The sequence below is a fragment of the Spea bombifrons genome, chromosome 1 (assembly GCF_027358695.1).
Source record: "Spea bombifrons isolate aSpeBom1 chromosome 1, aSpeBom1.2.pri, whole genome shotgun sequence".
Taxonomy (NCBI): domain Eukaryota; kingdom Metazoa; phylum Chordata; class Amphibia; order Anura; family Pelobatidae; genus Spea; species Spea bombifrons.
In genome coordinates this window covers 140,895,123-140,923,011 of record NC_071087.1, presented here as the reverse complement: position 1 = coordinate 140,923,011, position 27,889 = coordinate 140,895,123, and the positions used below count along the sequence as shown (strand labels likewise).

Below are 27,889 nucleotides of genomic sequence, written 5' to 3'. Positions count from 1 at the left end.
CGGGATGTCATGTCTGTGGAGATGCGGATTGAAGAGTATAAAATAGAAGAACAAGAAGGTGAAGAACACGAAGATGCGAGGCACCGAAGCAGTTGGCAGAGAATGTAGGGAGGTATACAGAGAGGGTGAAAGAGTGAATGTGGATGAGAGTGTGAGAGAATGTGGGAGTGAAAAAGCAGGATAATATCACATTCGGTTCTTTTTGCTTCATTTTTGTTCATTTCATGGGGGTTCTGACCTCATTTTTGGAGAGTCATAAAAAGTGGTGAAGTTTACAGCACTCCAAACGCATACTGGTGCTCGAAAGAACATGCCCCTGTCAAAGTACTGCTTGGGTCCCATCGTTCCAGTTTACCCTGCCTGCTCCTGCCCTTTACCTCGGCTTTGCTTCTCGGTTATCCTGAGTGCTCCAACCCTTGACCTTGGCTTCGTCTGTGTCGCCTAATCTGGTTCGTGCCCAGGCTCTGCATTGTGGATTCCCAGCTGCTGATCCTGACCATTGCATGCAACCAAGATGCAATCGAAGGCCTTCAGCTTTAATTCATGGTGTTGAACAAAAATATTGTATGAAATGATTAAAAGTGGTAACCAATTTCATACACAATCCCCTTATTCCAGGGGCTCAATTGTAATTGGAGAAATCAACGCACTCATAAATAAAATGTTCGTCTATAATACTTTGTAGAGAATCCCTTACAGACAATGACTGCTTGAAGACTGTAATGCATGAACATGTTGGGTTTTCTCCTTTGTGATCCTTTGCCAGGCCTTTACTACAGCTGTCTTCAAATGTTTGTATGTTTTTCTGCCTTAAGTTTTTTCTTCAGCAAGTAAAATGCATGCTCGGGTTGAGATCAGGTGATTAACTCGGCCAGTGCAGAATATTCTGCTTTGCCTTAAAAAACTCGTGGGTTGCTTAAACAGTATGTTTTGGTTCATTGTCTATCTGTAAAGTGAAGCACCGTCCAATCAAATTTGCTGAATTATGCTAAATCTGAGCAGACAATATATCCCTATACACTTCAGAATTCATCCGGCTGTTTCTGTCTTCTGTCACATCATTAATAAACACTAATGACCCAGTGCCCCTTGAAGCCATGCACGCCCATTCCATCACACTGCCTCCACCATGTTTTACAGATGATGTAGTATGCTTCAGATCATGAGCCATTCCAAGTCGTCTCCATATCTTTTTCTTCCTATCATTCTGGTACAGGTTGATCTTAGTTTTATCTGTCCGAAAGAATGTAGTTCCAGAACAGGGCTGGGCTGACAAAGTCTAATCTGCCCTTTCTATTCTTGAGGCTTATGAACGGCTTGCACCTTACGGTAAACTGTTGATTTTAGCCACTCCTAATGTTCCTGCCATCTCTCTTTTTTCTTTTTATGCAGCGTAAGGATTGGTCTGTTTGACTTGCATTGAGAGCTTCTTTGACCGCATGTTGAGGGTTCACAGCAACAGCTTTTAAACGCAAATCCCACACCTCGAAACAACTCCAGACCTTTTATCTGATTAACTGATGAAGAGATAAAGAAGGAATAGCCCACACCTTTCCACAAAACAGCTTTTGGGTGCAATTACTTTTAGTACCTTGAAAAAGAGGGGGCTACATTAAAGAGCTGTAATTCCTAAACCGTTCCTACAATTTGGATGTGAATACTCTCAAATTAAAGCTACCAGACTGCACTATTCATTTTTGATCTGTAACTCAAATTTTTTTTTGGTAAACAGTCGAAATTGTGTCAATGCCCAAATATTTCCGGACCTAACTGTAAGTGCCCGCCCTGGGTATTTGGCAAGATGGGGTACTTAGGGATTCACAAAGTGATTTTAAAGTTTCTGATAGGCATATCATGTATAGGTTAAACTTCATTTTATCTCATGTTGCAACCTTATTAACTTTGCAACTATGTAACAAGCAAAATCTACCGATTCTCGAATGATTGTACCTTGACATTCAATGTCTACCATTTACATAGTAAAATAAAAAACTGAGTATTTACAGAATTAAAGTAAATCAGTCACCTGCACAAATGTTATCACAGCATGTACATAATATAATTATATAATTATATAAGCCTATGCTTTTAATTTGTAGTCGTAGTGTCACTTTCTAAACAAATAAATCTAAGTAGATATTTCCTTTTATTCCATCTGGTTTTAATTAAATAATATAAAAACAAAACACAACACCATAAGAAGAATTACACTTCAAATGGCAACCACCTATCAACACCTGCTCCATGTATAACATTTTTTACATTTGACTATAAGGTATAAGGTAAGGAATCAGAGGCAGTGTTTGGGAAAAGTTGCAGGTCATGTATACAAAAATAATGCTACACTTTTTTCCGTTAAGATTGCACTTACCAACCTCCACAACACTAGAACAGTTGGGTTCATTGTAGCCAGCTGGACACTCACATGTAAAGGTTTCATCGGATAAACCAGACAAACAGATTCCCCCATTGAGACATGGGTTCTGGTCACACACATCACCTATAGTTTTGAACAGAGAAAATATACATTAATTCTTAAAAAAAAAATACATCATACATGCATCCGTAATTTAATGTTATGACTCAATGAATATAAAATGAAACGTTCACCTGTTGAACTTGCTAAATCACATTTTACTGGAAGACATCACATTACTAATCACAAGTTCACACAAAATGAGCTGCAGTTCCAGCATTTTATATTGTCAGCATTATATTTAGAAATGGCTTTATTAGCAGAGTTATTTTCAGCTGGGGTGTTAGGACACCCTAGAAGGCAACTAGCAGCCTTTTCACAAGTATTTATTTAAGCAGAAACCACTTGACGGATGAACCTATTTAATTAAGGATGAAATCAGCGTTTATATCCAGGTATGTGAACAATGCTATTATAGAACATGCTAAATCCTGAAACTGCCTTAGGGATTGCTCCCTGCTACAAGAAACATTGCTTACATGGAAGCACACATGCTGGAAAGGGTGCCTCTGTATCTAAATAAGAAGGTCCTCCAAAATGAATATCTTTGATTACATAACCATGTCTCCTTTCCTGGCATTAGCTGCTGGGTTGGGCCGCTTTGGCGGTATATCTGCATGAAACTTATACACGAGGTCTGTAAGTCTAAGACACAAAGTGGGACAGAATCTGCTGAATCGGTGACTTAGATGATAGATTGGTACTTAGAAACTAAAACAAATTGGAAATGTGGTGGTATTAAATAGTTAAAAATAAAAAATAAAGAACTGGTGCACATCTGCAGCACAGTTTTGAACACAGAATTAAGAAAATATCTTAATATGATATTCCATTCAGTTATACTAAGGCGTCTCATTTTTACTGTATTTGTATGGGTACAGTTCCCTAACACCCAATGTAGCTAATGCTGGTATATGATGTCATATGATGTCTCAGAAGATTGTGTGCAACATGAACAAGATATGATACAGTGGTTTGTGCTAACAAATGCAGTGACCTAATTTCATTCCCATTATTTCCTAGCATGATAATTATAAATACGGTCTATGATTCTAGTCCATGTGGGCCTCCAGTTGCTTGCTGGTCCTCGGGACATGATTAATTATCTAACTACTATGTTTTCTTCTGAATATAGAAAATGTACAAAAGGTGCCCACTTTGATAAATGTAACTTAATTTTTTTTTCTGCTAAAAATACAAATCATTGAATATCCCAGCATTAAAATAATGCATTCATTCATCGGTTTTTAACTTTATTGTTGCTACAGCCTGTAAGTACACTTCAAACCTAATCAATAGTGTAAATAGTTAATTGCGAGGTACTAATATATTAGCTTACACTAATTCTGTAGGGGCAACAAGCGATTCCCCAAAGGACAAAAAGATACATAATATTCACTAGGGCTGCCCAATATTTTCACGCTCAGAAAACACACAAAACAGGCAAAGCTTAAACGATTACATCCTCCACCAGTTATACTTAATGTTGTGTTAAATAGAGTACATTATAAACCCTTAAATATACTGCATTATGAACCCAGCTGTTCCTTCTGAATATAGCATAATACACAGTACATTTCAACGCGCTAACAGTTAAATGCTCCAACATAAAACAGATGAAGATCTAGTTCTCCTTCTAGATTTCCCTTTAACAGCTTGGATATACAAAAACAGCGGACCCTCAACTGTATTCACTTTACATAATGAGTCTGATGTTTTATTCCTCACAGTTAAAGGTACCCTTCTGACTACAAATGCAACTTAATGCAACTTTTAATGCGGCAGCATCCTTTATATGGATTCTGTTTGATTTTTTTTTTTTGCCCCACAGCTCCTGATCCTTACCAGAGATGTGTCGGACCAAATGCATCTTGTTCTGAGATTTTGCCTGTATTTACCTATAACCTACTCTTTCAAGGTCTCCAAGGGTCTCAGGAGACCCCCATGTGCACAAGTGTGAAGCATCCCCCTTCAATTTCAATGGGAGGGCTTTTCGGCCTGCTGAGGGGAAAGTAGATGCCTTTCAGTCAGAAGCCAAACATACCGTATATAAAACTTTGTCAGCGATCCTTCAAGCACTAAACTATAGACTGCAAACTAAATTTCATATTGATGAAATGCAAACTATTTTAACTGAAAAACATAGTTTGGTATATTTTTAGTCCAAGGAATATAACCCTCTAAATGTAAAGGTATTTTTACTATTATATCCTTTTATAAGCGCAATTCCATCCCTTTTTACAAAAAATCTGAAATCAAAAATAGTATTAAATCTGGAGAGTCGTGATTTCTAAAAAGAAAATTGAAATTATTTATAAACATTAATGACAAAAAATGGTATTATAGTGTATCACCAAAGAAACATCCAATGCAACATTTTCGTCATTGCTTCCACAGTTAATATGTTTGCTTAAAAGGTTTTGTGAGATAAAATAGGCCTCAAATCATAATAAAGGCTTAATTTTGTAAAACAAGAGCGGACGTTCTGCACGTATTCTCTCAAACACCCAGCAAGTTCAAATCTCACATCTTAAAATTAATGCAGATTCAATTTCTCAGTTCATTTCCCCCCTAGGTAAACTGAATCAGCATATTCTCCAAGACAGTGCCCCAGAAAGGCCTCCAGCAACACTTAGGAAAAAAGCAACTCATGATAAAAAAGATACAGCATGAAGGTTAGAAAATCCATTGCAAGCAACAGTCCCTGTAGTCTTTACGCTAGCAATGCCCTTTCTACTGTTCTCAAAACTTGGTCATGTAGTTGAAACTACAGCTTTTTTGTTTGATGTTGTGATAACTACCTGCAAGGATAATTCCAAGCTTTCGTGCTAAAAAAAAATGACCTGCTGAGCTTGCACTTTCTTTGCAGAATTATGTTTTGTTAAGAGCTGTAATGAGAGTATACATTACTATATTTACAAAGGTACTCGCACGCTTCCATTTTCATTGTGCATTGAAAGCGCTGCTTGCATCGCATTCATGTTAATGAAAAGGCTCTTCCTTAGTTTAAAAAAAACATTAGTTATATTTGTGCTGATCCCATAAGGCTAGACCTTAAATCTATATAACATATTTTGGAAACCTAACGCTCACATCCATAGGTTGGACAATCACAATCGTGGGCATTAATGTGAAGTTGGCCACCCTTTTGGGTATCAGCCTGACTGGAACTAAGTGGCCTAGCTTACAGCCCTAGACCATTATCCTTCCTCTAACCACCTTTCCAGTAGGTACTGTGCATTCTCATCTCATTCACCAAACCCAAATTCGTCCATCAGACATCCAGATAGAGAAGCTTGATTCAAATAACAGAATCAGTTTTTGTTCTCTAGAGCCCACGGGCAGTGCGCTTTACATCGGCTTGCGTGCCTCTGCCATGGAAACCCATATATATATATATATATATATATATATATATATATATATATATATATATATACACACACAGAGATACAGGTTTATACAGTGGCCAGCAGCATACTGAGGTATCAGCCCTGCCACATGCAGTAAGTTTTGCAAATGTAGTATTTTGCCACCACTAAACAAATTCCTCTTTAAAGTCTACCAGGACTCGTCATGTACTATTAACTTACTGATTTTCTAAAAATATAGTACTTATTATAGATACAGTAGTTATTTATTTCCTTTGCTACGGAATCTGCAGGCCTTCTGTCATTATGCTCTGTTTAATAATTATATTACACTTTATTTATAGAATAAAATAATATAGAATAAAATGAATGATAGTAAAATTATTATTAGATCATTATTAAAATGCAATGAAAAGGCACAATAAGGTGGTTTTGCTGTCTTGTAACATAGGGACTACCTAACTTCAATATTCAGGGTAACTACCTTGGAGGCAAAAGCATTTTATAACCTAGACAAATCAATGCAGAAGGACAGATACTAGTTAACATTTATGGCCCTCCAATGAACTATCATAGGCTTCTATTTCACTGTATTGAGCTAGATACCATCCATCCCATCCAAATCATAAATCACAAGCAAGGGTTTGCATTATGCATTTTATACCAGCAAAGTTAATGATATGTTGTTTGGGCTCACATAGCAAATAGATAATTGAATAACATACTTTATCACCATGTTGAAACAGCCAGCTGTGTGTTAAGGGATCTGTATTACTTTTCTGGAAATTATTCCAAAATACACTTATTGATGCCTCTACGCAGCCCCAATGTACACTGAAGACACAAAACCTTGGAGTGGTGCAATAACACAAACAACACACTATTGAAATACAATAAAGAAGAAGTATGAGTATCCTGCGTGTGAGAACTGATGACATAAAGAACGTATGGTTGGTTCTGCATACTGATGTGTGGGATGGCATCATGGTTTAGAATCACATGAAAGCAGTGATCTAGAGTGTTTGGGACAATCTATTGAGGAAGGGTATATTGGTAAATGTATCACAACAAGTAAGTGATAGGCACAATGTACAAAAAACTTGCAGGATAATGATATGATATGAAACAGCGACCTTTGTATTAGCACTTTGAATGTGGCATTCACAAATTATTTTATTATTATCATTTTGGTGCAAACCCATAAGCATGTTAATACATGGGGTGTGCTACATGAGTTAATATGTTTATGTACCTTTTCACTCACGTATCTACTTTTTCAGTGTGACCGGTGCTTCCTAGATTTGTTTTTTTACTATATATATATATATATATATATATATATATATATATATATATATATATATATTTTGTCACTATAAAATTTCCAGGTATTTTGTCCAGAAACATATCTGTGAATCCCCCTATATTGTTATGATACTTTATTCAGCAACCATTGCCTGATCCCATAAATCTGAACAAAGACATCTAGCTATTCTGTAAGCACCACTCGGGGTTATGCAAACACTTTATTATGTTTCTTCCATGAAAATCGACAGAGAAAAAAAATCAGCTTTAAATCATATATAAAGTTCCACCATTTCCAAGATAATTACATTGACACTGATGAAAAAACAATTGTCAATTATGCCTGAAAGGGAGAAAATAATTCCATCATGACTCTATAGGCAGTCAAAATAATCCACGGATCAACAATTTTCAAATAACTATGTGTACCCCAGAATAACGTTATTTCCCAAAAATGATCCAGTTAATAAATAAATGTGCCCACACTATTTTAGGTCACTGCCTATAAAGGTCTTCATACCAAAGCTTTATGGCCCCTACTGTGAAGAACACACTTTTCTGTGTTATATGAAATGGAGACTCCTCTATTCTCAATCAGTGGCCTTTTGTATTTTGCTCTGTTCAGCTAGTAAAAACTAATCTTGAAAATGGAACACCAGACCTTGAAAGTATTTGTAGATTGTAATAGGGTCAGCCTTTAGATGACTTTTCTTCCTAGAGCAAGTAACTCCAATGTTGTTAAATGCTCTTCGTAAATTATTCTAAAAAAATAATAACGGGACAAGGAGAGCATATATCCGGAAAATGCTTTTTCTTTGCCACGTTTTCTGAACCAAATAACTAGCAAAGTCTGATTAACATTCTTAGGAGTGGATTGTATTCAGTCATAGCTTTTATATGGAGGGAGACTGGAGGATAGCAGCAGCTCAAGCAAGATGATGCTATTAGACAATGACATATACCGTATTTTTCGCTCCATAAGACGCAGTTTTTTTCCTCCCAAAGTAGGATGAAAAATCAGCCGCGTCTTATGGAGCGAAGATGCAGGCAGGGAGGGGGGGGGGGCAACGATATACTCACCAAAAGTGTCCCGGACAGTCTCTGTCTCGCTTCGCCGTCCAGGGGAGGTCTTCATCTGGAGACCGCCGCCCAGTAGCATACCTAGCGGGTGCCGCTCATCAGGGGGTGCCAACTTGCCGGCACCCGGCACCCCTCCAGAGACGGACAGTAATGTCCGCCGCTGGAGGAGCAGGCTTGCAAGAGAGCGGTATCGGAGGTCTTTAACAGACCTCCGGCTCCCTTGAGTGATTTTAAGCCGGTTCCCTTGAACCGGCTTAATATCACTCAAGGGAGCCGGAGGTCTGTTAAAGACCTCCGATACTGCTCCCTTGCGATCCGCGAGGCAACTGCTGCTGTGGGCGCGGCTTCAGTGCCGCCGGGATCTGACAACAAACCCCGGCGGCACTGAAGCCGCGCCCACAGTGCCCTCTGACCCGGAAGAAGACAGAAGAGGAGCGAAGAGGAGGATTGCTGTAAGAAGAAGACTGCTGTAAGAAGAAAAGAGGTAGAAAAGAAGGTAGGAAATCATTCAGTAAGACTGAGTGACAGTGAGAGTGGATTGGTATGTGTGGAATCTGTGGATTGGTATATGTGTGGATTGGTATGTGTGGAATCTGTGGATTGGTAATGATGGTTCTTAATGCTGCTGTTGGCTATTGTTCATGTTAAGTTATTCAGTTATTGTAATAAATATTTTAGCCCATTTTTTAGCTCAAAATATTTTTTCCTTTTTTTTCTCCTCTAAAATCTAGGTGCGTCTTATCAGCAGGTGCGTCTTATAGAGCGAAAAATACGGTACTTAATTTTTTTAGGTGAATGTTTAACTTTATGCTTGTGCTTTCAGTAACCATTTCTATTGAAAGTAGACGGGATGTAAGAATGATTACTCATAAACAGTTTTATAGTTTATGCAGATTTGAAGCTAGTTTCCAGCAACATTGGATTGTATTACAAGTGATCTGGATGATGATGATGATCACAATGTAGGTGATACAAAACCACTTCTATTAAACAGTAATATTATAATATGTTAAATATTAAATGTGATGCCCAGAATTCAGTTAGTTAACCTGAGGTCGGTGACAGATTATCCATTTGGCACAAGAGGGCATAGAAAGTCTTCAGGTCAGGTCAGGAATCAAGGGGGTGTATCAGGAAAACTGGTAAACAACAGGAGATCAGTCAACATACAAAAGTAGCAGTTGTGCCTACTTTGTGTCCGAGGTATGCTTATTCCTACATAAGGTGATTAGCATAATGATAATGGTAATGAATGTAGCTGGAGACTGAATAACGCAGACAATAGATGAAGATGTAAGTTCTTCTGACAGCACTCAACAGAGAACATGGCCAGAGATACCCACAGTTGTAGAAGCTTTAATTCTGCATAACAAAGCTTTATAGCATCTCCTATTTTATATATGCCATGATATCTCATCAAACCGAAATAATCTCTTTAAATTATTATTATAATTATGTCTTGTACCTTGAATGAAAACATGATTCTTCTCTATATATCTTAATAGCTCATTCATATTTAAATATTTATTAAGAACCTTCAAAATATGATAGCTAGTTATAAAAAGAAAACCATGGAAACCATATTTTCATAAGGGTTGTACGGAAGTACTAAAAGAGATTTAGAATGCGTGCTACTTTAACCATGTAGTCTAGGAAAACGCTAGCAATCACTTGGTCACAAGAAGACCAGTGGACCTTTAATTCAAACTTAGATTAAAACTACATGCAGACATGGCAGAATTACTTTAATTAAAATTTGATTTCTGTTTCTTGTCTCTTACGATATTAAACAAGAGTAGAAATGTGAATCACAAACACTCAGAAGCTTAAAAACACCAAACATTCAATCTCTATATTACCCTATTTGAAATACAACAAAAATTAAATCAATTGGAGTTCACACAAAGATGCCACCTTAATAGTAGTGAGTTCCTTTTTATTTGAAAGAACACTTATCGATAGAGGCTTGCTTCATAAACCCAGACCGATACGGTTGTACTAATGATACCTTTACAAGCTATATTGGGAAATTGTATCAATATTTAAGACCGGGACGTTCTTCTTCAGGTCTTGCAGTGATTACAAAACTAGTCATGTTCCTCGTCCTGGTGAATGATGTAGAAAAAGAAGCATTATGAAACCAGACATAAAAAGACTGAGTTTGCTGTTGTCCAGATGCTATACATCTGTTTTTAGAGATGATTTTTGAATTTGCTTGCTATAATGAAGAGTGCAAAACTACATCATCAGTGATGGCCTACTTAATCTTTTCTCCCTGAAACTCATTAATGTGTATTGATCCCTTTCACTCCAGCTCTGAGAGTATAAGCTGAGTCTCCAAACACATAGCTCAGTTATCTGTCTCTCTGGCTTTTATGTACTAAGCTAGCATTTTCATTTGATGGTTTTGTTTCTGTTACTCCATTATGTTGCCAAATATTTTATTAGCGTCTACGGGAAGATTTGGAGCTATTAACCAGTGATAACCCAACTTTGCTGTATTTCTATTCTCACCCTCGCCACAAATGCATCATGTTTCTTTCCCAATTCTTTTTCCCTTCCTTCTGTTGCTAAGAGTAAATCAATTAATACATATATTTATACAGCTTTGTCAGTTTTTTCCACATGATATGTTCTTTCTTTAACACATGCCCCAAGCTTTTTAATTACTCAAGCAACACCTTGTTATACACAAGATTGGATCTAAAACCTACAAAACAGCACAGCATTTTGGTTTGTAACAAATTAGTATAATGTACGCATCAAAAAAGATGAAGGTGCTCATTATTGTTTCAGCAGGGAATGTAACTTCTTGCTTCCCTAAGTACAACTAATGATCTTCTGTAAAGAATTCATTAATTAAAAGGCGGATTCACTATGGATGCAGCAGGGATAGGAAGCATATGGTCACCCAGAATACAGTTATATACAATACCTAGGGGCCTCATAAGTACCCCAGAGGTAGCTACTGTAATGGCCAATAGCTGAAAAACCATAGAAACGATGCATATTCATCACAACAATCCTGAACCGAAAACCAATAGACAGATTTAAGATGCACAGGAACAAGATGCAGAGCAATTCTGGTACAACGTTTAAGAGGGTCTCATCATCACTATAACCACCAATGTAATGGGCCCATTTGCAGGAACATACCTGTTGATTAATATGGTAAGATCACTTTTACACTTTGTGCCAGTATTGCCCTTCATAAACAACCCACAAAATGTCAGGATTGTAATAGGGTTGTCATAGTCATGCAAAACATTTCTAAGCTAAGAAACCATTCTTTTGTCATTAACATTCACAAAGAGCTGATTCTGTTCAACCTGCTTTGAGAAATCACAGGATCTTCTGGGACAGACGTCATGTCAAAATTCAACATAAACTGACTAGTAACATGCACCTAGTGTATCAAAGAGCATTTTGCACATTAGATTGGCTTAATGGGATATATTGCCAGATTATATATCTGATACCTTCATTAAATAGAACATTTCTGAAAAACAATACAAAGCATGCTCTGGCTATTTATGTTTATTGTATTGTTACTATTGTATGGTAAAATCTAGTTTCATAACAAATAAATTCCCAGTGTATATTTCTGAAACAAACAGAATGTGTTCTGTCAGTCGCTGTTGGGTAAGGTTTGTTTTCCGGCTCGCTCACAGATGTCCTGTGCACATTAAAGTCTGTTATATATTGAGAACTGAGAAGCAGACATAAAAACTAGCTGGGTTCGAAGAAAACATAATGTACTTCAATGCAACTCTTGTCGGGTTGTCGACACAAAAAACGTAACTCAAGTAACTGGGTTATAAACCTGGAATGATCTGGTAAAAATCAACTCTTCTTGGGACAAAATCATCCCATGGCTCATGACAGGTACATAAACTATTCAGGGAAGCTTTCAACAGAAGTCATCAATGCATGATTTAATCAACGACCATAATAAGTTTAGCTGGAAAGAGGAGCAGAGTTGGACCAACAATGGAATGGAGTCTGGGCCTGGCTACATGGGGAACACATGGCTACATGGGGAAGTAAACTTCTCCCCAACTAATAGCAAGTAGACAAAAAAATACTTTATTAGCAAGAAGAGGATCCAGGTTTTAGGAGGAAGCTAGTTGAATTAGCTTAAAATGTGGGGCCACAGTTGCCAACTGATGGCTTTGGAAAGAGCAGGGGTTATATTTGAAATGCCACTCTTTTCTACATGTATACAAGTTTTTAATTAGAATGCTGTGATTTCTCTCCAAAAAAATGTGGGTGCATTATATATATATATATATATATATATATATATATATATATATAATCTTCATAATGATTAATTGCAACTTTACATACTTTATGTTGAGGTAAGTATCTTAAATGCAACTGGAATAAAATAATGTTGGTAGCAGTAAGAGCAGGGGTCTGTAAAAGCCATCTGGTGTTTACTTACACCAAGCCCTATGATTAGATTTTTCTAACAATATAAGAGAAAAAAATCTAATTCTGGAGAGAACAGAAAGGTTCTGTTCTTACAATCTGAATGTGTAAAAAGAGACTTGACATCAATTACTTCAGTTATGTTGACCTCTTATTCTGGGAACCCGATTTCCTACAACAAGAATTAGTTCATGCATGTTGCTGAGGGGTTGGGAGATGTTGAAGTTCTGGCTCTCCACCCTTCAAACTTTCATTTATTGTGTGAAAGATAATACCATCATAATGCAAAGCTGCCCAGCATTTAGTCATTATAGGCACAGACGGCTTCCTATTTGTTGTCTTCACTTAGCCCACAAAGGAAACACACACAAAAAGTAGACAGATAAAGAAGTAAAAACACGAGCCCAGATTTCTAAAATGGTTGAGATATATATATAAAAGCAATTGTTTTACACATAATATAAAATATCCAAGTTGACATTCATACTACACAAAATTATTTTAGTAGTATCATTTGTAGTATCTCCATAAAACTAATCCACAAAAAAGTAACAGAAATAAAAACAAAGGGAAAAAGAAGGGGCAGAAATTTAAGGCTGTATACTTGCATTACTTTAGATTACATTGCATTTATTTGTATAGCACCAGCAGATTCTGTTGCACTATTACAAGAGTCAGTGAAATATTTTAAAATCACAAACAATAGCAGACTGCTACAAAAGGAGAAGAGGGCCCTGTTCTTGTAAGCTTACAATCTAGTCAGTGGTTGAAAGGGAAGTGGGAGAGGACTGCTTGAATGGGGATAAGCTAGTTGAGCAAGGAGGATCTGTAGAGGTTGTTCAGACGGCTTGATTAGAATGCTTGCCGACAGTGTTAGGAAGAAAGGTTGTACATTTCTTGAAAAAAGGTCGGTTTTTAGAGAGCTTTTGAAAGTCGTACACCAGGGAGAAAGTCTGACAGAAAAAGGAAGGGAATTTCAGAGAAGGGGTACAGCATGGGTGAAATCCTGAATGCGGAAGTGGGAAGAGGTTATGATGGTAGAGGAGAGACACAGGTTGTTAGAGGAAGGAAGAAGGCGATAAGGGGTGTATTTGAATAGGAGGGTAGGGATATAGGGGGGTTGTGGAGTTGTTAAGGGCTCTGTAGGTCAGGGTCAGAATTCTGAATTTGATTATCTAGGTTAATGGGAGCCAATGGAGCAATTAACACAATGGAGCAGCAGATAAGGAAAGTGGTAAAAAGCGGGAGAGGGGTAGGCCAGTTAGTAGGAAGTTGCAATAACTGAGACGGGATATTACAAGGGAGTGGATTAGTATTTTGGTTGTTTCTTGTGTGAGAAATGGCAGAATTCGGGAAATATTTTTCAGGTGAAGGCAGAATGATTTGGTGAGGGGCTGAAGAGAGCATAGTCAAGTTTGACGCTAAGGCAGCAAACTTGGTCAGTTGGTTGGATGGTGGAGTTGTCAACAGCGATAGAGATGTCAGGCGTTGTGGGCGGAGTGGATGGTGGGATGACCATAAGCTCAGTCTTTGCTATGTTGGGCTTCCAGTAATGCGACACCACCCATGATGCTATTGAGGCGAGTTATAAGAGAGGGTGGAAGGTTGGAGAAGAGATATAGATTCCGGTGCTTCCGTCAATCCTAATGATGCACGTCTATTGATCTTTTACTACCTATTTTTAATAAATAAATATGTAAAAAGTCCACATTAGAAAAATTTGTTTGAATATATGTGTTGCCAAAAGGTAAAATATTATAAAAGAGAACAATTCTAGACAAATTATTAATGTTAGACATTTGATATACAACTATATAAGTAGCTATTTTATTCACAGAATTTGATTTGTTAATCCAGAATAAGAAACTCAAAAAAAGGCTCTGTTACTTTCTAATTATCACATCCAGTAAAAAAGCACTTTAATGAAATGTGATATTACGTTATTTGTTGTAACTGAACAAAAGCTGAGCATCTATTCATTTCCTGCTGGCATTTGATTAGATTAATACATTGAAGTCTTTTTTTTTACACCAAATGATCGCAGTAAAGTGAAAAAAGGTATGATTTTTTTTAATTAAGTGGCTCTTATGGAACACAGGGGGTGCGGAGAGCATCTGGCCCACTTGCATACCGCATTAGATTTCAAGTGTCCAAATCAGGACACCTGTACTGGGGGCAATCTTGTGACACTAATGTCAAGAAGGAGCTGCAATGGAGGTCTTTGCTACAACTGCCCAGACCTGGCCAATCAGGACAGCTCAGAATAACCAGTCCATGACCCAAACTGCCCGCAAAAGCAGGTCAGAAGGGCAGTTACCCAACACAGTTCCCCAAAATAAGTGTTGTGTAAAAACTGGGACTCTGAGACTCACAGCTGCTCACAGATGATGATAAACCATAATATACACAATGTATCACACCTTTTTGTCTTGTAACAGCTTCACTATACTATACGTATACTATTAGCTGTTACAGGTTATCTAGACATGTGTGTTATAGATTGTTTCCTGCTTAACCAAAGGTTATCATAAGATTAGGACTATTTTATAATCAGCAATAAAGTCACTTCACCTACAATAAACTCTCTGATTAATGCATTTTGTAGACCTTAATTATTCTAATTATTGTTCACCTGCCCATGTAACATTTGGTGTTTATCTTAACTGCTGTTTTAGAGAAAATAAGCCACACTGGCATTTAACAGCTTTTGGACCCCTCTTGCTATTTCTGCTTGATGACGACAGGAGTGAGAGAGACAAGGAAAACAACAGGGGAATCATCCTGACTGCAGACTAGCTTGTAAATAATGTCAATGTAGACATGACAATTATATATCTTCCTACGCTAATCTCTTGAATAATGAACAGGTCTAGAAGCACTGCCGCAGGAGGGATCCTTAAGATGCAGGCTAACAGAAGAACTTCATCTTGACACCCAAAAGGATTTTTCATCCTTTAGTTGGTTAAATTAAATGAAAAATCTTTATGGCTCATAAATGGCCGTGCTCTTCCTGATCTAGGGACTATAGTCTTGTTGGAATGGTGCACTGTAGTAAAGACATCTGCAGTGGGACAATTGGTGAGAAAAAAATAAGGAAACTAAGAAAAGGTGGTAAGTCTTCTGCAAATATGCCATCAGTTGGGCATCTGGGTACTGTGACTGACAGCACTTAGCAACAATCGATAATAGTCACTTATACCTTCGGTTGAGACTCCAACAGTTATACTTTAGAATCTAATCGCAAACTAACTAAAGAACTAATCGCAAATCTAAACTTGTAGATGAAAATCAGGCCAAAGAGTTAGGGTAAGGGGAATTCAAGCACCGCCAAAAGGCTAGCTGAGATCAGAATACTAAAGAGACAATCAACTGAATTACACAACAAAAGGATCACCAAAGGACTGGCTGGACCTGCAAAAAGTGAGGCTTGACCATGAGATTGTGATTGCCAAATCTAGCATAGAATGATACACTGAGATGTCACAGAAGACACCCGCACAAGGACTAGGCATGAAGACACGACCAGGAAGGTGTCTAAAGCCTATCGGCATGAGACATAATTTACTAATGCTATGAGACTGAGATGAACCTATGGCCAGAGGTACTGATCTGGCATTTGCAGTCCCATTCTCACCCATTTTTCTATTATATTCACAGGTGCACAGGTGTTACTATTGGGTTTCTAACACTAATTTGACATATCACCAGCTTTGAGCATAACTCAATAATTTTAAACTATTAACAGTTTGTACTTTTTGTTTGTAAATAGTTTTAATTGATTCAAAGATATATACTTTAAACTTAATCACCATGGATGCTTAGACCATCAACAGATTATTGTAGGGCATTATCTAATCTATTATTATTATAATTAGTATTATTACTTAATTATTATTAAGTTTTTTGCCTTCTCCTAGTAACCCTTAAAAAGCCTGACCTACCTTTATACAGTAAACAACATTCGGTAACATTTGGAGATAATAATGTGGAGGAATAATCATGTAGATAATGAGAAAAGAGAGTTACTACTAGTATCAATTAAAATCAACTTTTTTTTAAAAAAAAATGTTTTATATTATGTTTCAAAGCAATTATAATTTTCACATAATACATGTTTTTTGCATCTGCGTATTTGAAATAAGTAGCCTAATTTATTAGACAAAAATACCAAGCTCATGCTAAACTGCAGTGTAGTCCAAACTAGTCTGCCCTTTACACCAAGCAAGACCCTCTGACGGGTAAAACTCTGTGAAGGAGAGATCATAATCACATAAGTAGGTCTTCATTAGCACTGCCATAAAACTGCCATCAGCTTAGTGTATTGCCTGTGTGGGGAATGTCACCTAAATATTATATGACTGCTAACAATGATGACCTTCATATCCACTTTTGTCCACTGCTAGAGATTATCAATGTATATAACACATATTGCTCAAATAAGTATATGTTGCTTATTTAAATCTGTAAACACCACTACCTAGGTTTTATTTACAGCACAGAACTATAAAGTGTGGGATCTGTGAAATGTGACAGATTTTCTTTTATTCTGAGTGTTCTAAACTTACACAGTATTCACTGGAGACAAAAGGTGGGAAGTATGAAAATGAAGGTCTTGCTGACTGCCTCAATGAATATTTCCTTATTTAAAGTGGAAGAAGGGAAGAGTTAGAAAAACAGAAATACATGTAAAACAGGTATGTATACAGAGTAGTGGTTGTAATTCAAAAACAGATAAATCAATAGGACCCAACAGTATACACTCAATGATATTAAAAGAGCTTAGGCATGTGGTTGTAAAACCATTAACATAATTATTTAACCAGTCGCCATTGACAAGAGTAGTTCCAGAGGAATGGAAGCTGACAGATAGAGCAACTTCAAAAAAGGGTAGAAGGAAAAAGCCTGCCGAATACAGACCTAAGTAATGGGTTACCTTTTGGAGACCATGTAAAAAGAAATTTCTAAATGTACATGGCGTTGGAAGAAAGCAAATGGATTTACTACAAGGAGATCTTGAAAATCTAACTTAGAGGTGTTATTTTATTGTGTATGTGAAATAACTTCAGGGGGAGGTATAGGTATAGCATGTCTAGATCTAAGTTAGTCTTCTGGCCTTCATAGAAAATCCATAAATAGAATGCAGTGTTTGGGATTGGATTATTATTAAAATTATTGCATTTATGAGGCAAACGCTTAGTGTCAGAAGGTTGTACTTAATGAACAATATTCAGAGGAAGGTCTTTTTATTAGTGGGGTACTTTTTTTTAGGGATTAGACCTAGGTAGGTAATGTAACAAAATTGTGGGACATTTAAACCGGTTGCTATGTTGTACAGCCATAGTTAAATGTAGCAGGGACAGGGAGGTGGTTACGCTGCTTTACAGATTTCTGGTCGGTCCTTATTTAGAGTTTACTGTGCTATGTAAACTGCTAGAGACCTGGACATAGATTTTCTGGAAAGAGCTTGGAGCAGGGCTACTAAAATGGATAAATGGTTTGCAGGATTAAAAAAATCTAAACATGTATACCTTGGAAGAGAGAGAAGAAAGAGATGGAGTATGATAGAGATGGTCAACTACATAAAAAGTATAAAACATAAAAAAATATAAAAAATATCAGAGGAAAGTATATTTGTTAGGACTAGAGGGTCAAGGTCTTAGATGTAATGTAAGGGATTTTTACTTCATGGAAAAGGTGGTAGACAGTAGTGCATTCATTTTTGGGCACTGCCCTAAGCCTGTCTCAGGGTGGGGTGCTTGCATCGACCTGTCAGACCAGTTAGGAGTGTATTTAGAAATGAGTGAGGAGATGTAAGTAGGGGAACAGCTATGAACAGCTTTAAAAGTAAGAGTCAAGATTTTGAAATAAATCATGAAGCGCACAGACAGCAAGTGAGGAGACTGACAGGTGTTAGTAAAGCGATGTGAAAGGAAGATGAGTCTGAGGATAGGACTTCATATCCCAGTGCACTGCTTAGAGTGGTAGATACTTTAGTTAGCCTTCTAGAAGTGCTATAAGGAAATTTAAACATGCAAATATATTCTAAGGTGTGTTGCCATGTGATTTCCCTTTTCTTATTATTTTCTAAATGATCTATTCCTTAGAATGTTCTTATTCAGATGCTCACCCAGGAGATTGTTCATCTACTTAATGTGCAACATATCCAGCTGATACATCATCCAAGGATCTTCTTCCATTTCTCCAATTAATCTTTATGTGATTTCTAAATTGTATATCAATTTTCTGTTAACCAATGTACTCAAATAATATAATTTCAAGAAATTACACTTTGTACAGATTCTCCATAGGATAATAGAATTTCTAACATATCCCTGTCCCAGAGGACTAGGTGACAGGCCTCTACTGCAAAAAGAAGCATTTGACACATTTAGAAATCTAAACCGTTGCTTTTATCACCCACTGAACTGGAAACAAATTACTATGTGGTAACTGTCAAGTGTATGATGGTGTTTGACAGCAGGCAGATAAGAAGTCAAGACATAATAGATAACCAGTCAAGACAAAATAGACAATAAAAAAAAGGTTAAAAGGAAAACAATCTTTACCAAACACTGTATCACACTGCTTTATATTTTTATCACGTCTCAAACCATTTTTATCTGTTTTTGTTAAAAATATATTAATTTTAAGCCATCATAACTATAAGGTGTGTGCTTTTTCATTCATGTAACACCACTCTGGTTTATTCCATAAATAATCTATTATTTTTGTCTTTTTATGTGTTGACATAGAATTTGAAGCATAGAATTAGACAGGAGATAACAACAACTATTCGGCCCATCTACAGTGGTCTACCTTTATCAGTCCTTGGTCTCATCTTAGATTCATGATAGCTTTATGCCTATCCTATGCATGTTTCCACTCCCTCACTGTATTAACCTCCACCACGTCTGCGGGAGGCTCTTACATTTGAACCTCTGGCATGCTAGTTTTAGATTATAACATCTTGTCGTATTTCTTCTTCCTTTGAAGTAAACGTCCAACTGTGTTTTGTTAAATATCTTTATGTATATATATATATATATATATATATATATATATATTTTTTTTTAATATGTATATATATATATATATATATATATATATATTTAATCAATGTGGCTTACATTCTAAGGAACATAATTGATTGCACTCATGTTTTCATATTTTAATAATGCACCTCTCTGTGATCTATTGATTTATTGAAAATGAATTTGCAGTCCTCAAATACAAATCAGTCACAGTACACGAGCATTTACTTTTTCCGGAGCTTATAGCACTTGCCATGTGTATATATAATCTAATGATGCTCTACAATATTACTGGAAAGCCACATCCCTAGACCTTCTCCATGGTGCTGAACTGGGAACCGGACCTTCAAGGTCCTTCACCAACCACAATGATAAACAAGGCCTGTTTGTTAAGGGCAGAATAAACCCAATACTTGTTTATATATGCTGAGAAAAAGTTAAGTAAGTATTAAGCCTTTACCATCTATGCTATGTCACATAGTAGAAGAAATTACTAAAGTAAATTGCACAAAAACAAATTCCTATACGGAAAAAAGTTGAACTTTGAATGTATTATTGTTCCATAGCGAGTTAGATGCTGCCACAAATTACAAGAAACAAAGATTTGATTGTTTTAACAAGGTGCTTCTGGCAAATTGCACAGTGCAAAAGGTCGCAACAGCTCCATCGGTTGATTTCACAGTGAGTTAAAACATATGGTAGCCAAGGATACAAAGCAGGACATGGCCAGCTAGCAGATAATTCGAACTTAAGAACTCCATGGAAGAAACAATATAATGTCTTCTGTATAAGAAGAATAATGAAAAAACTATGGTGTCTTTTATGAATGAGGAATTTGCACAGGCTGAAGCATCATTCAAATTTATTCCGGCCCTACCGTTTTGCAATTCACTCCGTCTGAAGCACCACTTTAGCTTTAACAGACTATGTCACACCCAACAGGACTTAATGACATGTCCTTGTCATGCTACATGAAGTGCATTCTATTGAGCCATTTAGTTACTTAAAAATAGGAAATTACATTGTCGATGTAAACTGAACCAGTTTATACCTATGGCCTAGACACAATACCATTTGATCTATACTTTTGCTATCACTGGCAGGCTGCAAATAAAATGCACTGTAGTCACAAAGTTGATGTCCTGCAATAAAGAAGTGATATAATACTGTAAAACATATAAGATAAAATAAAAGAAGGTACTTTATGGATTACCCTGGTATCCCGCTGCTCAACGGGCCGGTTAGAGGGGAAATGTTTAATTCAGCACAGGCTCCATAGACTGCACTAGAAGGCACTGCATCCCTTAAGACATGGAACATCGCGTCATATCCCCGCGCTCCATGTCTAAAAGGCAGCGCACACCTTTTAAGTGCAAAACAAAAAGTCAGTTATTTATCATTTCTAATTACTCCTGAAGATGAGAAAAAATATTAAGGATATTTAATTATCGCCCCGAGTACCGCACATACTGAAGTGAATAAAAGTTGAGATCTTCAACTTTGTTTTTAATTAATTTTTCACAAAATTACAAGCCTGAGTGCCTTGCACTTTTTCATTAATTCAGTGTGACGTGTTTGCCAAGGTTCCGTGCCAAACTTTGAACCGGTTGAAAGAACATTTTTGGATCTCTGCATTTTTTCTACAGACACTGAGAAAATAAGAAAGAAGCTCAAGTTTACTGCTAAGATTCTACCTTCGTGCAAAAACACTTTGATGTTAAGTGGAAAATTTGAAAAAAAGGATAAAAAATATTGTCATTTTTCAGCTGATTTTTAACAATATTCAGATCTATAGACTCAGGCATGGACTGCATGCATTACGTTGATTGAAGAAATAATAAAATCTGAGGCCCCTGTCTTCCATCAGTGCCTGAATCAGGTTCCCTTAGTCCTTCGCTGATTATATAATCTCACTGTATTGTCTGAAGACAATTTAAGCATGTGTCATTATCAGGGCCGGACTGGCCCACCGGGATACCGGGAAATTTCCCGGTGGGCCGGAAGGTCCGTGGGCTGGGCGGCCATGAAGACAGCCGCTGAGCTGCCCCACAGGCTGCCCGAAATCTAATCAAAGCGGCCGCTGGGTGCTGATGCGGCCGGCCGGCATCAGCACCCAGCAGCCGTGTGCGACGGCCGTCTAATGCTGGGAGCAGTGTGAGGGGTGAAAGCTCCGCCCCCTCGCACTGACCTTTCACCCCTCACGCTGCTCCCATCACTATGCGGCCATCAGATTGCTGGGAATGTAATCTGAACGGCCGATGCGTGCTGATGCCGCCGGCCGCCTCTGCTTTAATACTTTTTTTTTTTTACTTTATATGGCAAGCCGATCCTGCTTACCATATAAATAAAAAAAAAAGTGTTAAAGTAGCTCCGGCCGGGGGCATCAGCACGCATCGGCCGTTTAGATGACATTCCCAGCAGTCTGATGGCTGCATAGTGATGGGAGCAGCGTGAGGTGGAAGCTCCGCCCCCTCGCGCTCAGACTGCTGCAGCACCGGATGTCAGGTCAGTGGCATCCTGTCAGCATGGAGGAGAACAGTGTGCAGCTACCAGGAAGTCAAGAGAAGTAGAAGGTGAGTAAAATAATGTATTTTTTGTACTGTATGTTTTTTGTATTTGTTAAAAAAAAAAAAATCGTCATGTTTGTGTATGTAAGTGTGTCCCCCTATATGCCACTCTGCCTCCAGAAATGCCTTATACCCCCCTATATGCCACTCTGCCTCCAGAAATGCCTTATACCCCCCTATATGCCACTCTGTCCCATGATATGCCTTTTAACCCCCTATATGCCAGAGTTGCATATAGGGGTATAAGGCATTTCTGGATGCAGAGTGACATATAGGGGGTCAAAAGGCATATCTGGAGGCAGAGTGGCATAAAGGGGGTTAAAAGGTATATCATGGGGCAGAGGAGCATATAGGAGGGTATAAAGCATATCGGGGAGGCAGAGTGGCATATAGGGGGCATAAGGCTTTTCTGGAGGCAGAGTGCCCCATGATATGCCTTTTAACCCCCTTCATGCCACTCTGCCTCCAGAAATGCCTTATACCCCCTATATGCCACTCTGTCCCATGATATGCCTTTTAACCCCTTATATGGCAGAGTGGCATATAGGGGGTTAGAAGGCATATCATGGGACAGAGTGGCATATATTATTTTTTATTTAATATGGCAAGCTGGATCGGCTTGCCATATAAAGTAAACAAAAAGTCCCATGATATGCCTTTTAACCTCCTATATGGCAGAGTGGCATATAGGGGGTTAGAAGGCATATCATGGGACAGAGTGGCATATAGGAGGGTTGAGGCATATCAGGGAGGCAGAGTGGCATATAGGGGGGTATAAGGCTTTTCTGGAGACAGAGTGCCCCATGATATGCCTTTTCACCCCCTTTATGCCACTCTGCCTCCAGAAATGCCTTATACCCCCCTATATGCCACTCTGTCCCATGATATGCCTTTTAACCCCCTATATGGCAGAGTGGCATATAGGGGTATAAGGCATTTCTGGATGCAGAGTGACATATAGGGGGTCAACGGCATATCTGGAGGCAGAGTGGCATAAATGGAGTTAAAAGGGATGTCATGGGGCAGAGGGGCATATAGGAGGGTATAAAGCATATTGGGGAGGCAGAGTGGCATATAGGGGGCATAAGACTTTTCTGGAGGCAGAGTGCCCCATGATATGCCTTTTAACCCCCTTTATGCCACTCTGCCTCCAGAAATGCCTTATACCCCCCTATATGCCACTCTGTCCCATGATATGCCTTTTAACCCCCTATATGGCATATAGGAGGTTAGAAGGCATATCATGGTTCAGAGTGGCATATAGGGTATAAGACATTTCTGGATGCAGAGTGACATATAGGGGGTCAAAAGGCATATCTGGAGGTGGAGTGGCAAAAAGGGGGTTAAAAGGCATATCACGGGGCAGAGGGGCATATAGGAGGGTTGAGGCATATCAGGGAGGCAGAGTGGCATATGGGGGGTATAAGGCATTTCTGGAGGCAGACATAGGGAGTAAAAGGCATTTCTGGAGGCAGAGTGGCATATAGGGGATTAAAAGGCATATTATGGGGCAGAGTGGCATATAGGAGGGTATAAAGCATATCAGGGAGGCAGAGTGGCATATAGGGGGCATAAGGCTTTTCTGGAGGCAGAGTGCCCCATGATATGCCTTTTAACCCCCTTCATGCCACTCTGCCTCCATGAATGCCTTATACCCCCCTATATGCCACTCTGTCCCATGATATGCCTTTTAACCCCCTATATGGCAGAGTGGCATATAGGGGTATAAGGCATTTCTGGATGCAGAGTGACATATAGGGGGTCAACGGCATATCTGGAGGCAGAGTGGCATAAATGGAGTTAAAAGGGATGTCATGGGGCAGAGGGGCATATAGGAGGGTATAAAGCATATTGGGGAGGCAGAGTGGCATATAGGGGGCATAAGGCTTTTCTGGAGGCAGAGTGCCCCATGATATGCCTTTTAACCCCCTTTATGCCACTCTGCCTCCAGAAATGCCTTATACCCCCCTATATGCCACTCTGTCCCATGATATGCCTTTTAACCCCCTATATGGCATATAGGAGGTTAGAAGGCATATCATGGTTCAGAGTGGCATATAGGGTATAAGACATTTCTGGATGCAGAGTGACATATAGGGGGTCAAAAGGCATATCTGGAGGTGGAGTGGCAAAAAGGGGGTTAAAAGGCATATCACGGGGCAGAGGGGCATATAGGAGGGTTGAGGCATATCAGGGAGGCAGAGTGGCATATGGGGGGTATAAGGCATTTCTGGAGGCAGACATAGGGAGTAAAAGGCATTTCTGGAGGCAGAGTGGCATATAGGGGATTAAAAGGCATATTATGGGGCAGAGTGGCATATAGGAGGGTATAAAGCATATCAGGGAGGCAGAGTGGCATATAGGGGGCATAAGGCTTTTCTGGAGGCAGAGTGCCCCATGATATGCCTTTTAACCCCTTCATGCCACTCTGCCTCCATGAATGCCTTATACCCACTATATGCCACTCTGTCCCATGATATGCCTTTTAACCCCCTATATGGCAGAGTGGCATATAGGGGGTTAGAAGGCATATCATGGGACAGAGTGGCATATAGGGGGTATAAGGCATTTCTGGAGGCAGAGTGGCATATAGGGGGTTAGAAGGCATATCAGGGGGCAGAGTGGCAAGCCTGGGGGCAGAGGTGCATAACTCGGGGGTAGGTTGTCAAATGAAAGGAAATAAAAACCAAACATGTCTCAATCATAGCTTTTATTAAATATGGAAAAAAATAGTCTACATGAATTAATAAAGAAATAAAAGTTTCTTACCAGAATATCGGGAAGAATAATGTGATCAGTGTTTTGTTCCACTGAATAAAATGGAACTCTTTCATCTAAAAATGTTCGCAGTAGTAAATGTTTTGATCCCATCATGTGTAATGTATTTCATTTATTAGGGCCTTTTAACACTTTTGCTTTCTGGCATTTTAATACAAATAATGAGATAAAAAGAATGGCACATAGTGTGACTCGGGTGTGTATATGGGGTGCGTGTGGGTATAAGAGCTTCACTGTGAGATAAACTATATGGGGCTGGTCTCCAAATTTTTCCAGGGCTGCTTTTCAGTCCCAGTCCGGCCCTGGTCATTATGGACATAACTATTGATCCTGGCTTCTAGAGGGAAATTAAATTGATTCATACGAAAAATTGCTATGAGAGTTTAAAGATTCATAGACAGTTTAATATGTACAGCATTGGCTACAACCGTTGTCCATATGTATCCAATGAAGAGTTTCTATATTTTCTGAGTTTAACCCAAATTATATGGATGTTGTCACGAATGCCACTTCATTATTTCACAAGGAGTTCCATTCACTAAGCACTATGACTCCTGTTCTTTTGTGTGATGTACAGTGTTCAATCTGAGAGGTCTCCTGGTACAGTCAATAGCCAGAACAGAAGCTTGGCTATCAGGACTTTTTGTGTGCAAATTTAGACCGCTGGAAACTATTACGTTAGCCAGAACAGTAACTGGACGCATCATGTGCATATTCTAGAACGGAAATAGACAACATGTAAGTCTATGTCATTATTAATTAGCTAACAATATATAATGAACGCCATATAGTGTGACCCTGAGAATCAACCTATTTACTCTGAGACTGGTTCATCTATTTCTTGTAAACCGTTTTTAATGTATATATATCAGCTCCAAAATAATTACCTATAAGTACACAAGCTACTCAAAAGCTGAATTTAACAGAAATGTAATTCCTAGTACTGTTGAATACCGAATCTCTTCCCAGAAACAAATCCTTTAATCATGTGAAATATTGCCAGGAACACTTAATAGTCATGTGATACAAAAGCAGCATAGAAGTTGCCATAGAAACTGAAGCTTCTCTAAGACTGCTGTGCTGTGTTGTTTATGTGATTAAAGAACTGAATAAAACAATAAAATAAAAGATCTGCTGAGGTTTATTTGTTTAATATTCCAGAGAACACAATGAATGTTAACATAAGTGCCTTTTGCAAACCAAACCACAATACAGGGGCATCGGATCACGGTGTTCTAACATATGAAATCACGAATGACATAAATGTTGATATTCCTTAAAAAGTCTTGATTTCAGTTCAACATATGCCGGCAGCCCTGGAATGGGGATAACTTGGCGGCCCTGGCATATTAAGGCCAGTAGCCAGCAACTGATGAAAGTACAGCTGATGTCTGGATGTATTCAGCTGCACATTATGTTTTTATAGTCACGCAGTGAGCGGCAGATTGGGTGAGTACGGGGTACAAATCAGCCAGCGGCCCACCAGGCATTTGCATTAGATATATATACAGAAACAAGAGGCATCTGTTTATCTGTTTTCTGAGCAATTGCCTTTAACCGCCAAAGGTCTGAATTTGATTCCACCCAAAGTCTTTGTTATACCTGACACCCTAGTGGTGATATGATGAATTGCACAAAGGTATTAGTGGCCCAAAAATTCCAACCCAAAAAAGGTGATCAAGCAATTGCTCCCTATCTGCCCTCCCCTGCAGTGAAACATACACATTTTACTATTTATTTGTGCATAATAGTAAGATAGTCTTTTTAGGTTTTGAGCTGCATTAGCATTTATAATATGTTTTCCTTGTTTTTTTTTTCCTTTTAGTGCTGAGAGAAAATCTACTTTTTAATTGTTATCGTATGATACAGTTATACGTTCTATCATTTATTTCCAGATATGTCTGGAATCATTGCCTTCCAATGGACCTTTTTTATTTAGTTAACAAAACAAGTAAAACAAAAGTGATGGATATAAAATATTCCATATATATATATATATATAATATATGATATATTCCATTTGAGGTAATGGCCATATTGATGGACCTCGTACTTCATATCTATGGATAAATTTTATGTTTCTATGGTTGGATCAGAGACTGTGTAAAATGAGGATTATGAACAATAAAAGCAGCAAAGATGCATAAGTAAAGTTGACCTTTAGTGCGTAGCCAAGAACAGAAAAGCACTAATAGTTCAATAAGGACACATAAAGTCTGGTAAAAAATCACTGGTGTTCTCTTCCAGAGCAGACTATTATGCTGTACTGTAGTCCCAGCTGTGTAATACAGGCATTCTGTAGGTTTACATAAAGCACAAACAATTACACTCAAAGGGTCCAGTGCGGTTCGGGAGTCCATATTACCAAGATTGTTTGAAAAACATGGAGGATGGTGGTAGCACAGGCCAAATCCATAAAATAAAATAAAAACACCTGGAGTAACACACAATAACTTGGAAGAATAACTAATATATAATTCTAATGTATACATCTATGATGAGCAAAGAGATCAGGCACACATAAATAGAGATAGGTAGGTGATAGATAGATTAAACTCCCTAATCATATATAATTGCATTTTGGTTCATACAAACTTTTTTTTTAAAGAAAAATTGTCTGTTTCATTCGAATTTCCGTTAACAAGGATGATCCTCGACGAAACAACGAAAAACTAATGTCAAAGGTGGAAGGGTGTAGAAGTTGCTAAAAATAATTGTGGGGTGGTTAGGGCTGTCATTGATGGCTCCAACAACCCGTGGGTTTTTTTCCTTACTTGCATTAGAAAAGCTATAGAATACTGGATAGTAAATCATTATTAATATACAGGGACATCAGCAGACATTCTA

At 38.2% G+C, this 27,889-nt stretch overlaps 1 protein-coding gene across 2 annotated transcripts in view; it reads right to left on the bottom strand.

Annotated features, from left to right (window-relative positions):
• Positions 1-27,889, bottom strand: part of EDIL3 (EGF like repeats and discoidin domains 3) — a 218,205-nt gene that overhangs the window by 163,762 nt on the left and 26,554 nt on the right. The window contains exon 2 of one of the 2 annotated variants that reach the window (XM_053475131.1): positions 2,372-2,500. In XM_053475131.1, the coding sequence (XP_053331106.1) occupies positions 2,372-2,500 (129 nt within the window). The remainder of the gene's footprint in view (positions 1-2,371; positions 2,501-27,889) is intronic. The other variant, XM_053475139.1, reaches the window with a different exon arrangement.